We start from the raw sequence: 17,246 nt of genomic DNA on the forward strand, positions 1-17,246 counted from the left end.
CTCCCGGCCCGACTCTGCGTGTGTGTGTGTGTGTGTGTGTGTGTGTGTGTGTGTGTGTGTGTGTGTGTGTGTGTGTGTGTGTGTGTGTGTGTGTGTGTGAGTGTGAGTGTGAGTGTGTGTGCGCGTGTATGAGCACGCGCATGTGTGTGTGAGTGACTGCGAGTGCGTGTACACTGGGGCGCGTGCGTGCACACACACAGGTGCGTTTGTGTGTGTGTGTGTATATGGAGGTACTGAGAGAGAAAGACAGACAGAGAGAGAAAGAGAGACAGAGAGAGATAGAGAGAGAGGGAGAGAGACGTACAGACAGATAGATTGTGCTTGTGTTTATGTGTTTTTAGTCTTCCTGTGTCTCGTCGCCCATGTCTCTCTCTGTGTATGTCAATGTGTGTTTTTTACCCATAAAACTCTTGACCACTCCATGTGAAGCTAGTAAAAAGCCAACTGCACAGGTGTGTCCACCTCTGACTAACCCACGCAGACTCGCTATAAACAGGTTAAAAATACCCAACATGCACCATTGTTAAGCGTACCCGGTATATCTGTTTTCCATGGCTACTATCTCATGCGTGTGACTGTGTACGGAGCCGGAGGGAAGGTTTATCACCTGAGAAATGCACACGGTACAGGTGCCATGCGTACTACGCTGATAACAAACTCAATACAGAGAGGGTTGCCAGATGAGACAGATGATTGCCAGTCCAAAAAATGATTGTTCAATAGCCGCCTGGAAGCACTAAATCCCGCCCAATTTGAACTAAATTCTATTGATGTCTATGGCTATAGGCCATCAGCAGAAAAACCTGCCCCAGATGCCCAGCACTTTTTAATGACAGACGGTCATTCTAACCAGCCCGATTGGCTGGGAAACCGGCCGATCTGGCAACACTGAATACAGGGGCATGTGTGTGGTGGAGAGGGAGAGTGGCGTGCTACACGACGGCTGTTGAGGCTGCATGGTCGTCGTGTTGGAAAGTTGATCAGCTTTTATGATTATATGATCTGGACAAGAACAGTCCGTCTGCGGTGCAGTAAAAAATAAAGATGTTCCAAGAGCCTGATCTACATACAGTAGGAGCTGTGTAGAGCCAGTTCACACACACACACACACACACACACACACACACACACACACACACACACACACACACACACACACACACACACACACACACACACACACACACACACACACACACACACACACACAATTCCAAATACGAGCATGCTGTATGTGTCGACACTGTCAGCATCAGTATGTTAACAAGCTGAAAATGCACTTAGTCAGTGCAACACTGTTTATACCGTAAGTGGTGTGTCTGCTCACTCTCAACACTGTGTGTCCAGGGGGTAATTCAGAGAGCATCATTACGTGATAAACCTGGGATAAACCAAAGAGATGGCCCACATGTGCCATTTACTTAGGAAAATGAGGGCTCAAGGTTCTTCTAAGACAGGGGTGGGGAACCTATGTCTCGAGGGCCGTTTGCAGCCCTTGAGGCCGTTCTATTCGGCCCCCATATAATTTTAATGTTACGCAGCTTCATATGAAATATTTTATAAAGTAATCTTAAAAAATGCTTTAATACAATTAAGTTATATTCAGGGGATCTATAGAGAAGGTGTAGTCTGTTTTAAAGGTGGCTTCCTTCAATATACTGTAGGTCATACAGTGCAGAGGGAAAACCTGGTTTGTCTTTATGGTACAGCCCTCGGAGGACTTTTACGGCCCTCGGATGAATTTGAAGTGACCCTTCGAATGAAAAAGGTTCCCCTTCCCTGTTCTAAGAGATCATTTATACCACTACCTCAAGATTAACTGAACCTGGTTTACAACTAGCTCGGTTATTGGTGTAACCCTCACTGTCTGTCCAGCTCCAACATCTGTGTGGGGCCGAGGGCTGAAAAGGACCATAAATGTCATTGTACACAGGCCAACTAGCCGTGGTTATTGTCCACACGTCACAGTGACTGAGGATCGCACTGGAAAGGTGAAAGCCAAAATGAGTGAGAGGAGAAGGAGGAGGGGTTTTTTTTTTCGCCACGTTTTTGTTTTGTTTTGTATTAGGTCCACCATGTTTGACAGGCACAACAATAGTTGACCAGGGCAAAGCCAGAGTTTCACTCTGTCAGGCTTGGAGTCAGTCAACATTTGCTCCGCCGCTTCAGCTTGCGTATTTGACCTGCTTTTAGCTCTCAGCGTGCAGGGGAACAAGGCCCATGCTTTCAAACACTCAGGGACAGAATGCCAAGTAGTGATGGAGTGGTGGACTCACCACCAAAAGCATGTTAAATAACCAGTGATTGGGTCATGCATGGACAACGCAATACAACGGGTTTCATTCAAATTACAGTTTTATTTTTTTAGATTTTAGTTTTGTTTTGGAAGAAGTTTTTTCCCAAAACAAATGAAAGTGCTGTTATCATTCTGCTTGTATTAGGCTATGTAGATAAATTAGAGCAAATTAGAGCATGTGTGTGTGTGTGTGTGTGTGTGTGTGTGTGTGTGTGTGTGTGTGTGTGTGTGTGTGTGTGTGTGTGTGTGTGTGTGTGTGTGTGTGTGCGTGTGTGGGAGAGAGAGAGAGAGAGAGAGAGAGAGAGAGAGAGAGAGAGAGAGAGAGAGAGAGAGAGAGAGACCCTGACAAAAAAGAAACGAAAAGAAGAAAGGCACAAAGCAGGAATGCGCAATGGCACCCCATACCATACCACACTTACTTGCTGGTCGTCCACAGCTGTCAAATGTGCGGCAGCACATGTGTTGGCTGTCTTACCATAGCTCTGCCAAATAATCAATCAGACGAAGCCAAACAAGGCATGCTGGCCCCATGTGGCAAAACCTTGAACTGAGCAGAATACTTGTTCCAAACCAAACAGCAACACACCACTGCAAGACACATTGGCATGGAAAAACACAGTCATCCATTGGTTCCAAAAGTAGCTAAGTAGCCTATATCAAATATATCGATAGGCTGTCTTACATACTAACCCTATTCAGCCTTTGGCCAGTTACGGCTGTTAGTTGATCCAGGATGTGAAATCTGCAATTACGCAGGACAGTTGGACAGTTGACGTATATCCGGTTCAGTTCAATAATTTGATTATTTTATTCAATAAAATAACACTGAAAACGCAATGCTATCCCCAGTGTATTTTTTTCTTTTCTTTGTTTGCTTCCTTTGACCACTCTAGCCTGAACGCATTGTATGCACCCACAGTATTGTTTATTTGTCATTACGCATCAGTTGATGCGACGCGCTAGGAGGATATGGTAATGCCGTCTTCGCAAGGTGCACGAATATCCGGACAGGTTTTTTCCGCATCAGTTCTCCACACACCTGACTGTATCCTGGAGGAGTAGCGGCTGTTCCTGCCTGTGGGAGACTCGCCCTTTAACTGACAGTCACTCTCCAAACGTTGCCATCGCTCCAGTCGTTTATTATGGCTTTACTTGGATTTGAAAAAAAGGAAAGAAAAAAAAACTTTGACGCATGGCCACTTAGACCTAGACAATACGGTTAGCCATACGGTTTTTTTTTTTTTTTTTTTTTACATTTATTTAACATAGGCTATTTTTTATTTAGTAGGCCTAGCATATTACGTTATGTTATTACAGTACATTAACCTATACTCACAATTTACCTGTCCATTTTCCCTCAGCAATCCATTTTCCTCAAGATTTGGGTTGTATGGTTGTTGAAACATTAATTGATAACATTATTTGTTGGAAAATGCCTTATCTTATAAAGCAAGCCTAGTCCTGTTAGGCTATAATTTGTTGTTTAAATGGTGGAATATTGACATAATAATGACTTTTTTTTCTTCACTCCATCTGACACAACATAGTGTGGGCCCTTTGACTAGAAATCACACGGGATAATGCAATTCTGAGCGGCACAGTCGGCGCTTTGTTTCAGAGCGCAGCTGGAGCAAAGATAAAACTGATCCAATGGCGCCTCTTGCAGGCCAAAATACTACACTTCAAGTATTTCTCACTCGTCTTTGAGATGAAATGAAAGAAATGTGCGTCAGATGCGTGCACTCTAATTGGCCACGTGAGTAGGCAGAGTCACATGACCACGCTGCCCGGCGTAAACTGCCATAGAAGTACTCATAGAAGTAGACTGCCTCAAATATAGCAATAGTTGTTGTCTTCTTGTCCAGTTTACGTGGGAACAACAAGCTGTTTTGGAAGGCGAAACAGGCAGGCAGTTGCCAAGATCAGACCACATCGTTCTTTGGTGGTAGGTATTCGTTTTGCTTTGAATGTGTGCCCTATCCTTGTAACCTTTTGCGTCTGTTTTGCATTGTTTTGTAGCAGCCTATGCTGCTTTGTTTGTTTGAACATATTGCAGCAGCATTCATTCCTTTCTTGTTTGTGTGCTGTGTGTGCGGTCTTTGAAATTTAGCTCTTTATTAACACACAAGCTGAAACGCGCTCTTCGAATTTCGTGAAAAACAGACTGGCAGGGTATGGTAACATTGTTTACAAGTAGAACTCCCAGCTCCCTTTCGGGTGTTTCACTCTGGAATCTTCAGCAGGCTACACTGTGATACAGTGTTACTAAATGACAAGTAGTATTTCGGAACTGCAGATTGCCATTATGGCGATCTGATATGTCCTCCTTAGCAGTAGGCTAGGCAGTAGGCCTACTAGTTACTTACTTCTGACAATGTGCTCTCTTTTTATGTAGTCATGATTATGAAAGTTGTATAGCAAAAGAGCATAGCAAATAGTCTAAATTGGTTTAGGCTACTTATGGGCCTTGGATCTACTAGCCTAGAACTAATGAAATAAGGAACCCCGTGACTTCAAGCACTGTGTCTGTTTAGTGTTTACCTCTTATTTCCTGGGATTGCAACATTGTCTGCCATGATTCTCTTACAGCAGGATGTTTTTGGTCAAATGTTGTGCCAGCAGGATGTTTTTAATTGTGCTTTGTTTGAGTTGTTGAAATCATCATAGCTGTTCCAGCTATTTGGTTTAAATGTTGCTCTTTGTTTTTTGTTTGTTTGTTTGTTTAATTTATTAACACCATTCCCTGTCTACTTAGGTGTGCCAGGCTGTCGTGCACTCACATACCCGAGCATTCACACAATCAGCAAAATTGGATATTTGCATTTATCCTGGTATTTCTGTTTAGATAAGTAGGTCTAACTCAGATGTCCAAATGCCAGGTTGCCCTCAGCCCTAACGGGCAACATGCAGCACATGAATTCAAGTCCCCACAAGTCAGTCCTGTGTCTAAAGTGGAGTGCTTTGTCCTTGAAAAAAGTTCACTGTTATCATGCCTCACAGGTTATACTGATCACCAAGGCCATAGACACACACTCAGCGACCCAGACAGGGCTGGATTAAGATGGCCTGGGGCCCCTAGGCTACAGGTTGCAGTGGGCCCCTCCAGAAGGCAAATTATATATACAGTGTAATAATTCCGAGGTAGGAATTAACGACAGATGACATTTTCAATATTGCATCTCGTCACAATTCTGCAGTTTTTCACTTTTGGCAAATCAGGGGCCCCCTGCCAGGCTGCAGCCATATCCAGCCTGTGCGTTAATCCGGCCCTGGACTCAGATAACCCCTTTAATGTAGGCCTAGTCGGATTCACAGTCAACTAGAAAAATAACAGCTTGTCTATTTTTCATCTCTTTTTTTGGTGCAGATGTTAATTTATAAAGTGTAGAAAGGGACGGTGGGAAAGGAGGTCACTTGCGCTCTAGCCTTCCTGGTGCTCACAGTCCAGGACTGTAGACATTAGGAAACAAGTTGGTCCACTTCACAGAGACTGGACCCTGGATTACTGGAGCACACAGGATATGTTTCTTCAGTTATTTTATTGTGGGGCAAGCATGACTAACGTTTTGACGCAGTGTGCTACAGTCTCTCTAAAGTGGACCAACTTTTGTTCTACTGTGGAAAGGGAATGTAAGGTCGGTGAAGATCCCAATTCTTAGGCAAGAAGTTAGTTGTTGGCTAGGCAACTGGACTTTTTCTGAGCTTGGAAGCGTGTCGGCTGTCATTCAGACACTTAAGAAGAAAAAAAAAACGCACATATTATATTTGCATCAGCAGTTTCGGTGGAAGACTGAGCTTATGGTTAGGCACGGGACTTGGTCTTGATCTGTGGTAACCGTCTGTTGAAGGTTTTTTGGCTGACGTGACTCATGTGATGTGTTTCCCCTTTAGGCTACCCCTAGCGGTAATTACCACCCTCAGTGCCACACACACACCAAAATGTGGACAACCGGAATAGAAAGAGACAAGATATAAGATACAAGATATTTTATTTGTCATGTGTATATATATGAAACGTATATATACAATGAAAAGCTTCCCTGCTCTGGGAGTCCCAAAAAAGGTTAAAAAGGAAAAAAAAGTAGGAAAAATATATATTAGAAAAGTTGAAAGCTGCATTTAACAAAAAAAAATGGCAGGTTGGAGAAAGGGGAGGCGTGATGAGTGGATTCCTTCCTATGTTGGTATTTTTGAATTCGACAGTCCGATACATTGAGGGAAGAAGCTGTGCCCGAGTCGGCTGGTGTGAGCACGTAAGCACCTGTATCTCCGGGCAGATGGTAGAAGGGTGAAGTGTGTGTAGGTGGGGTGGTGCGGATCAGCTATAATTCGTTTGGCCCTCCTCAGACACCGCTGATTGTAAAGATCCTGGATGTTGTGTAGATCTGATTTGATTGTCCGTTGAGCAGATTTGATGACTCGCTGGAGGTATCTCCTGTCTCGGGCAGTGGTGTTACCATACCAGGCTGTGAAATTACCAGTTAAAATGCTTTCTATTGTACAGCGATAGAAGTTGGCCAGTATCCTACTCTCCAATCCATATCTGTGTAGCCGTCTCAGAAAAAAGAGAAGTTATGCTAACAACAAGATTGATTTTGGCTTGTGGTTTGTGACTTTCCATTGTTCCTACTGGAGCCATAAACTTCATTGAATAACCGAAAGAGATTGGACAGACAATGTTTAGACGAATACAGAGAGAGAGTTCCTCCAGCACCTTGCAGTTAAGACGGCTACCTTGACAACATATCTGGTGTAGGCTAATCCCACATCATCCACCATGACCAACACATTTTCTGTGTGGTGTGAAACACTGATTAGGCATAAGTGTCTGTCTGCACTGCAGCACGACAGAGTACCTGCTACCTGCTAGCACATTCTCCATTATATTGAGGCCACTGCCCCCATCGCTATAGAAACACCAGACTCATGGAGGCCTGACAATGGAGAAACACACACACATACGGGTATGCATAGAGGCACTATGGGTTGCTGAACTCCTGACTCTCGGTCTGATTTTTTTCTAAAGTGACCTCACGGAAAGTCCACAGAGAAGTAGGTTACAGATTTAGATAGGTAGGTGGCCTTTATTGTCCTCAAGGGGAAATTTGTTCTCACCTTAGGGGTACCGTCGCTGCAGAGCATGCGCCTAGAACCTATAGAAAGTTCTACAGAAGGGCGTGTGTCATGTGTCATTCCATTTGATCGATGTAGTTTGTCTCCTTCTCTGTTTCAGAGCTGCTAGCTACGGAGGCGTTGTTGGAGCTTATGGACATCTAGCCATGACCACCAGGATGAATACCGATGTGGCGTATGAGAAGGTAATCAGTGTTTTTTTTTAATGAAAAAAAGATAGTCGAGTTGAGTTCAGTCATTTTAAATAAAATGCTAGGCCTACATTAATGACGGGACAGTTTATTTATATTGCCCATTTCATAAGTTACACAATAAGTCAACCCAATGTACTTTACAAATAGCAATGAATATACAACAATGTAAAGAAAGACAGCCCAAAAACCAAGTAAGTGCAAATGAAATAACAGCAATAGTAATAACAAATTAAATACAATAATCATAATAGAGTATTACGTAATAGAGTATTAATGGAAGGCATCTGCAAAAAATATAACTATACTGTATTAAATATATACCGTAATTCTTTTTATAAGAATAATTTCAAGATAATTGTTTTTTCATTTATGTGAAATCCTTTCATTTTTACATGTCAATTGAGTTGGGGTTAGCTAGTTAGTCAAAACTTGTTTTCATCTTTAGGGTACTGCTTGTCGCTTGTCTGGCGATGTCGATTACAACTTTTTGTTCCTTTTTCTCCCTACAGATGTCAGACGCAGAGTTGGGAAGGGGAGAGGGATTCGCAAAGTCACACACCGTAAGTTCTGCTTTTGTGGAGGTGTTTTCAACATACCTAACTACTCCGCCACATTATAAAATATTTCAGATGGGAGATTCCGTCTTTTTTGCCGTCATCATCAAAACGTGTGTGTGTGTGTGTGTGTGTGTGTGTGTGTGTGTGTGTGTGTGTGTGTGTGTGTGTGTGTGTGTGTGTGTGTGTGTGTGTGTGTGTGTGTGTGTGTGTGTGTGTGTGTGTGTGTGTGTGTGTGTGTGTGTGTGTGTGTGTGTGTGTGTGTGCGCGCGCGCGCAGGGTGCGATTTGTCAAAAAACCAGAGGGGGGGATGTTTTTTTTTTCATGAAACGTGACGTCACAAAATGAAGTTAACGCGACTAACAGCTCAATATTGGATGATATCAAATGAATAACACTTAATTCAGTCAAAAACAACGTGGCAGTGTATTTTTTTCCCCCAACACGGACACGGACTCTTGCGCAAAAAATCTCTTGCGCAAAAAAATGTTACACTGAAATCGCGAAGGGGGAATTCTGTAGCCTACATTTCGTGTGCCAAAGACACTTCAGTCACTCACAATCCTAAGCGCACTAACCCTAGAAATAGCCACCGAGTGTAGGCAGAGGGGGCTTTCAACGTGTCGTCCTCATGCGTTGCAACTTTCTACAAACTTTTAGTCGGGTCATACAAATTCATTGCATGTTCAGGCGCTACTCCACCCATTCCGTCTGCCTTGACAGTAGCCTAGATTTACGATTAAGGCACAACGGTTTCATAGCCTAATGTGCAGACAGAAATACTTAAACAATTTCAGTAACTTTTCTGCTCCATTTTAAAGCACCTCCCTTCCTAGAGCACCTGTTTTTTTGCCATTTACATTCTGCATCCAATAGGCACCTCATCAATTAGCGAGAGGGCACAACGCGCACCTCCTCTGCGGTCTAACAAACCCCGAGGAAAGTGATCAGGACAACTCTCGCAACATCTGCCTACTGTCGGCGCGTCTTTTTGCATAGCCACTCAAGAACAGTCGGGAGTTGGAAGCAAAGTAGCCTATTTCAAACCAAATGTCTTAAACATTTCCTTTGTTAGCTCCCCCACTGACGCTGCGCAATGCAATGCGCCCCTTTTGCGCGCCTGTTTGTAGGCATTAGCCAAGTAGTTGGGTAGGTTGTTTCCTATTTGATGGTCCATCAAAAAAGGACTAACTGCTGCTTTGGCGTTTCATTTTCGCAGGTCGTTTGCATTAGCGATATGTTACTAATTCCCGTACATAACGCAACTTTGTTGCATATGTGCTGTTGAGTCCGGGACCTCGTAAACATCAAAGCTTCCACCACGTCGGGCAATTTTGAAAGTGAGTGCAATGTAGACTGCAGAAAAGGGTCACAAGTTGCCTGTCATGTCAACATTTTTGTTAGTTTATTTTGATAGGCCTATTTGCGAGGATATTTTTCCAGCAAAGATAAAAACCAGAATAGATAATCCCCCCGGCAAATCGCACCGTGTGTGTGTGTGTGTGTGTGTGTGTGTGTGTGTGTGTGTGTGTGTGTGTGTGTGTGTGTGTGTGTGTGTGTGTGTGTGTGTGTGTGTGTGTGTGTGTGTGTGTGTGTGTGTGTGTGTGTGTGTGTGTGTGTGTGTGTGTGTGTGTGTGTGTGTGTGTGGAAAAACATTGCGTGTGCGTGTGTCCGTCCTTTTGGAGTACAGTGTATGTTTAGATAAGCAGGCCTTTCGAAAGGGAACTGTTTCAGTATGTCTGTGTATTGTTGTGGCATAGTGGTCACAGTGGTGTGTCTCATACAAGGCGTCTGCATTTGAAGAGTTCAGATGCAAAACCCCCTAACTCCATTTCTGAAGACCTGCACTTCTATATTTTTAGAGAACCCCGTTGTTGGTTTGGTTTACATTCATGTACTTGATAATACATATAAATAGTTATATTACATAAATAAAATAAAAAAAATTGCAATTTTGATAGCTTTGTATTAAATAAAAATGAATTAAGATTATTTTCTGAAAAGGCACTTAGGGGGTTTTGCATCTGAACTCTTCATTTTTAAACCGAGATTCATAGTATAACATTGCACTGACCTCTTCCCTCTAAGGACCGTGGCAAGAATAATAGATCTGTCGTCGTTTCGGTCTCCCACTCCTCCTTTCCCCTTGGTCCAATCTTCTCTTTTTATCACCTTCTTTCCATCATCTCTTCACCCCCCCATCTCATCCTCCCATCTTACCTCTGTTTTCAATTGACACTCCACGCCCTTCTCTTCTCTTCTCTTCTCTTCTCTTCTCTTCTCTTCTCTTCTCTTCTCTTCTCTTCTCTTCTCTTCTCTTCTCCTCTCCTCTGTGTGTGCTCAGTATTTCAGGTGTCTCCTGCTCTTCACCAGTCTGACAACGGTGCTGCTGGCGCTGCTGTTCCTCCAGGCACTGCTCATGCCCGGCCTGATGCCCCCCTCCTCCGAATCCCCCAGCCAGAGGCTCCCTCTGCCCCCCTCCATCTCCTCCTCCTCCTCGGACTCCCCAGTCCCCAGGCTCATCCTGCCGCAATCCTGCTCCTCTGACCAGTGCAAGTAAGCCCACAACTTTACCACCACAGGGCACAGGGTAGAGAGCGGCAGAAGGTGCTTATATTGTGCTCATCACTAACAGAGCAGAGAACAGGATAGGCGCACAGCGATGATATGAGGTGAACAAACACACAAGTAATCTATTCCATACATTATGCCTTACTCATATTCCTTGTGCCTGTGCACACAAGACAAGATGTTTCCCTAATTGGCTGTTCTACTCAGGAATCAACTGGTTCAGGTACTCAGCTGGAAGAAATGATGAGAGAGAGAGGGGGATGGTGGGAGAGCAGAGGGGCATGGTGGGAGAGCAGAGGGGCTCAGGGTGGCAAAGTGTTGAGACACAATGTAACAGGAATAGAACAAAATTGTGTTGCTCAGATGCGAGCTTCACATGTATACACCCCGAAACCCGAACTGAAGTATACAGCAAATAATGTCTGACGCACACTGCTGCTCTAAAATTACACTAGAACATCATCTTGATTTTTTTTCTTCCATAAACGTTTCCATAACAGTTGCGTAGTTACAGCATCTTATCTGATTCAGTCAGTCCAGTTGCATGCCAAACACATGTTTTTATATGCCAGGAGAGTTGTGACTAATGGCTGAAAGGTCAGCATAGTCACTCGTCTTGTGCTCTCATTCACAAGCCTACTTTGACCTACTTTTATAGTATGAAAGTATTACAGTATTATGAACAAAGCTGGATATTATGTACATTCAGGCATACAATTTCAAAAGGCCACCAACATATTGAGTAATAACTCAGCTTGCTTGCAGCGTCATTGCGTAAGTAGCATGTGGTGGTTCTTGGGTTCATGACCTTATGGCATGCCGTGATGCTACTGTATGGCATGACATACTGCAATGGTTGCTTAGGTTGCAAGGGTACTGTGAGCAATACAACAGCATATTGAAATTGACTGAACTGGTCCTTTAAGGCGGCCATCTTGACAACAAACACCTACCACATTGGATAGATCACCTGATTAAAAAAAATATATTATTAATTTTATGTGAATTTATATGAATTTGCGAATTTATGAATGTGCTTTACCTAAAACATGTAAAAGATTTATTTTTGGAGGTCTTCATATCGTGTTTTATATGGAACAGCAGAGCAAGGATTTTCTAATGGTGAGAGCCATCTGTCTCTGCCACTGGGCAGCACTCCCACCACCTTGACCAATAAATGTTAAGCAGGAAGTACCGGTACTATAAAATTACAGTTTTTCTCGATTGCCTACACACAATTTTCGGAATCGGTCTTCGAATTCTCAAAACTCTACACACAAATCTCCAAACCTCACACACAACAGGCCAAACTCTTCACTACCTCTGAAAAATGCACGTCTTGTCTCAAAACAATGTACTCTCTTCTAAAAACCTCATTTTGTCGTCAAATGACACACACAGACAGTCACTACAATACACATTTGCAGACCCATTAAAACACTGTTGGGCACAGGGTAAAACTAATTTCTCCCAGTAACTTGGGCTTTTTTTGTTCTGGATTGCATGGATACTGTGACATAAGTTGGAAAAACACAAAAACAACACAAAGATAAACCCCACTGCCTATTTGGCAGTACAAAAAAACCATTACATTACTGTATAGCCTATTGCTATGAAAAAAAAACCTCTATACTCAACTTGAAACACAGTAGAAACTTATTTTCTTCAGTGTTCTACTTACTAAAGAGGGTATTTTTCTGTAGTAAAATACTGAAATATTGGTTTTTAGACTCGGAGTACACAGACGTGTATTTTACATATTTTTAAAAATATTTAAAAATTGCGCTAATGTATTGTAAAATATTGGGTACACATAAAAGTTATGTCTTGTATAAAATATTTTTGAGTTCAAAAACTAAACAAATGTGTTTTCTCCTTGCATCCACTCATTTTTCATCAATATGACATGCAATGTGTGTCCTTATGGGGTGATGATTTCAGATTGTAAACCGGTATGAAGAGAGTTTGCCCATGTGATGAGGAAGTGAACATAGTATGGCAGTTGATTGTAGTGTTGTGAATGACAGTGTGTTCCATGAGAAACCCAGTGTTTTTCTTTATGAAAATTGAGTGTAATCCAGAGAATTGTGTGTAATGGTGTGAAAAGAGTGTGTTTTAAATCTGGAATTTGAGTGTTAAGTAGGAATTGTGTTTAGTGTTCAGTGACATTGGTTAGGGTAGTTGGGAAATGGGTGAGATGTTCCGAGAATTGTGTGTGAAGTACCAGAACTTGTGTGTAGGCAATCGAGAAAAACTGTATTAAAGGTGCACTGTGTAGGATGGTGGCCAGAGTAGGTATTGCAATCATGCTGCTCATTGAAACGGTGCTGCTTATTGCCAAATTTGATATTTTAATAATGAATATGAGTTTTGGAGCTAAAAATGTCTATTTCTGAAATTTAAAAATGGAAGACCCGGAGAAGATCCACCTTTTCATGTATGTAAAGTGCAATTTTCCCAGTCATAATAGAATACTTAGAATTTGAGAGAAAAGAAAAGAAATGGCTAAAATATTACACAGTGCACCTTTAATGCATCAAGTTAAAAAAAAACTTTGTACACGTTGCTAGTTCTTCCATTTCCTAGCCTGGTCTTACTTGTCCTCAAGTCATACTCATTACGAACAAAGGGTCTGAAACTGCATAACTGAGCAATGTTTTCAGGCATAGAGAAATTTTGATTGAGCAGAAGCTTACAGAGGGCTAAGGGCAGACTAATCGTTTCAAGATCTGGAAAGAAAGAAATTGGGAAAGGGGAAAACCAAGGGAAGATCAATAGCCACGTTTACACGGCACTTTTAATCTGATTAGAAATGGAATAAGTACTAAGTCGTAGTAGATATGCACGTATAAACACCACCGCGATCTGAATAAATATGCCGGATATTATATCAGACCTTCTAAGCGGATCGCAAGTGTGTGAATGCATGCATGTGGGTGATTTTTTTTTTTTTAAATAGCAGACTTCAGATGGTAGCCTACAACCACAGCTAATGCCCATACATTACTAAGTTTTTTTTAGTTATTTTTTTAATATTTATTTTATAATTGATGTACTTTGTACAAGCAATGAGTATGCTTCTTATTGAGTAAAAACAGAAAAAAAAAACCAATTTAATTCATGCAATAGTGGCATTACCCGTGTTTGCACCATAATTGTGTCTGCTACTAAAAAAAACGTCAATGACCCATGTGCTATGTTGTGCGCTAATGTGGTAAGTTATGAGTTATGGAAATCCCCTAGTGACATAACAAAGGTGGCCTTCACCTTTGCAGTACATTACATTTAGCTTACCCCTTTATCCTAAGGGACTTGCATTTATTACAAGGTATTAGTTACAGTCGCTGGAGCAATGAGGGGTTGGGTGACTTGCTCAAGGGCACTTCAGCCATGATGGTTGGATTCGAATCCTGCAGCCTTCTCATCCAAAGCCTAACTCCCTATTGATCATTGAACGACTGCTACCGTGCCTTTTCTGTTTGTTTTAGTTTTAATTTAATTTACGGTTCCAACTTTGAAAGGTTTTAAACTTTTTAAAGTGTTTTGATGTGAACAAACTTCTTTTTAATGATTTTTTTTTTTACCAGACCTTTTGGATTGGTTAATGTTATGAGAATGCTTTTACCTGCTGTGTTGGCCATGAAAATAGCCACAGCGTCTTAACTGGCAATAAAAACGAACAAACAAACTTTGCTGCTGTCGTCTGCAGGGTCTCGCTGGTGGAGAGCATTCCCGAGGGTCTGGACTTCCACTCCAACGTCACCCACCCCTCCATCTACAACACCTGGCTGAAGCTCCTGCAAGACGCCCGCACCAGCCTGGACATTGCATCCTTCTACTGGACCATGACCAACAACGACACCAAGACGGACGAGCCCTCCGCCAAGCCGGTGAGAGAGAGCGATATCATGAAGGTTTCAGTTAGTTGATTATCTAGGTAGGCATCTAGTTACTCAGGTAGTTGACCAACTTAGGTAGTTACTTTGGTAGCTCACCAACAGCAACACCAAGGCAGACGAGCCCTCCGCCAAGTCCGTGTGGGCGATGTCATGAAGATTTCAGTCACTAATAGATTTGTGGCCAATAGTTAGTTCATTAGGTGGGTAGGCATTAAGTTAGGTACTTAGGTAGCTGACCAACAGCAACACCAAGACAGACAAGCCCTCTGCCAAGCAAAAGTGGGCAGTTGTCCAGTGCGTGCTCTCCCGGTGGAGATCACAACGCTGTGCGGAACTACAGGTCGGCCAAGAGCCAGACAAGGTTTTTTTCTGCTCCATTACATGAATTATGACGAGGGTAGCTTCCCATTTCCCAGCTAAAGGCTGTATATGTGATATGAACACAACCAAGACAAAGCCAGAATCAGTACTTAACTAGAATGGGCACTCGATAGAGTGCAAACCTTCGCCTACGCCACTTATTTTTTTCTGGCGATCTTCAGAGTGTGGGGCGTAACATTCTCCAAATTTTGGTGTTAGTTTCATTGAAATCGGACCGGAATATCGTAATATTACATATTTGGCCCAGTCTTGACCTCTTATTCAATTCCGCATGCACACGTTGTTCTGGCATATAGTGCTTGTGACCTTGACCTTTGACCCAATGACTCCCAAAAAGTAAACGATTGTTCCTTGGGTCATGACCAATCATGCCAGTAAATTTAATAAAAATCGGCTGAATGTACGTTTTTGACCTTTTCGTGACCTTGACCTTGACCTTTGACCTTTGACCCAATCACTCCCAAAAACTAATCGATTGTTCCTTGGGTCATGACCAATCATTCCACCAAATTTCATAAAATTCGGCTCAGTTCTGTCTGAGTTATGCAAAGTACAAACAAACAAACAAACAAACATATTAACAAATAAATAAATAAATAAATAAATAAATAAATACACAGCGTAATACACATAGTAATAGAGATATTATAGAGAGTCTTTTCAGAATGTATGGCATAGTGCCAAAGACTTGATATCAAGTCAATTGCGTTTTTCATGGGGGGTGATCTGGTATGTTTGTTGTTCACATGGACAAAGAACTCAATTTTGTATGGCTCTTGAAATATTACTCAAACGTTGAAAAAAGCCTGCACCCCCAAGTCTGAATTTGAAAATGGCTGGCACTCAATAAGTTAATTGTGATCATTAGAAAAAAAAGTCAGTGAAAAAATTGTCTTTTCAATGTTTTATTGAATAATTTTTAAAAAACACAGCGAAAAAATAAAAAATATTGAGTATACCAGTATGATTGATATGATATGATTAAGAAAGGTTTGCACAAATTTGAAATGTGAAATTCATAGAATACTCCCAAAAGACAATTTCATCATCATTATCATATTTTTTATCATTTGTACAAAATTTCGACTAATATCTAGTCTATTACCTGAATGAATACAATGTATACAATATTCACTGTATGGTTTACAATTACATGCGTGCGTGCATGCGTGCGTGCTTGCGTGCGCGTGTGCGTGTGAGAGAGACTGACACTGAGAGAGTTAGAGAGAGCAAGAGAGAGAGCTGCTAATTTCGAAGTTCAGAAGGATTGAGGTCCGAAGTTTGAGATGAAGTAAATTATTTTACATTGGTCATCTCCGTACATACTGTATGTTTGACCACCTGTTAATTCTTACAATTGAATGCTGGCATCTCACAGATAGCCCAATTAGTATTCATGCAATGTGCGTCAGACCAGCTCACGTTTGGTAATCCCCATTCGGTTTTGCTAATCGCGCATGTAGCATCAATGTATGTTGGCTGACTAGAGTGCCAGTAGAAGGTTGAAACAGGAGTGTTATCAAGCCACATCCAACTCCCGTTCTTCTTTAGCATTCCAATCCAGCCACTGTATTTCTGTTCGTTTAGAAAATGCTGCTTCTCTGGGGTCTTGATGAGCACCAGGTCCGCCCCACGCAACTGGCAGTATCGCCTGCCCTTAGACCAAAGTCTGAGTGTTTGGTCATTGTGGTAACAGCTGGAGCCAAACACCACCCATCCAGTGGGACATCTGGGCCTTGACAGATCCTTGAGAAGGTGGCTGTGGTTGTTCAACAACTGGTCTCGCTCCTCAAGCAGATTGCTGTGGTTGGTCAGCAGCTGGTCTCTTTCAGCCCTCAGTCGGTAGCTAAGTGTGGCCTGTCGTATGGCGAGCACAAGCAGCAGAGTGCACAGCATCCCCAGACAAACAGCAGTCCATCTGCAGCGCCTGTCTGGTGTTGACATGGGGTGTCCTGATGGCAGAGGTGGTGGTGGTGGTGGACCAGCCTCTGGGTTTCCCTCTCTGGTCTGCCTGGCCTGCTCTGTCCCTGGCTGGACTGATGAGATTTCTTCTAGAGGAAATCCCTCGGTGGCCTCATCGATGCCTTCAACCATTGAGACGGGAGTATTCATTAGACGACTGCAGTTGCTTGCAGAGCACACTCCACACACGAGTTGAATACAAATCAACCTAGACCTATCTGCAAGTGTAGTACTGGCACAAACGAAACAGAAAATG

The 17,246-nt window shown here is 42.5% G+C and overlaps 1 protein-coding gene across 1 annotated transcript in view; it reads left to right on the plus strand.

Moving 5' to 3' along the window:
• Positions 1-4,099: 4,099 nt before the first annotated feature.
• Positions 4,100-17,246, plus strand: part of pld3 (phospholipase D family member 3) — a 41,444-nt gene continuing 28,297 nt past the window's right edge. Inside the window, exons 1-5 of the mRNA XM_063204935.1 lie at positions 4,100-4,241; positions 7,530-7,614; positions 8,133-8,183; positions 10,522-10,733; positions 14,458-14,638. Of these exons, the coding sequence (XP_063061005.1) occupies positions 7,576-7,614; positions 8,133-8,183; positions 10,522-10,733; positions 14,458-14,638 (483 nt within the window). The 5' untranslated portion in view covers positions 4,100-4,241; positions 7,530-7,575. The remainder of the gene's footprint in view (positions 4,242-7,529; positions 7,615-8,132; positions 8,184-10,521; positions 10,734-14,457; positions 14,639-17,246) is intronic.

The sequence above is a fragment of the Engraulis encrasicolus genome, chromosome 8 (assembly GCF_034702125.1).
Source record: "Engraulis encrasicolus isolate BLACKSEA-1 chromosome 8, IST_EnEncr_1.0, whole genome shotgun sequence".
In the NCBI taxonomy this organism is placed as follows: domain Eukaryota; kingdom Metazoa; phylum Chordata; class Actinopteri; order Clupeiformes; family Engraulidae; genus Engraulis; species Engraulis encrasicolus.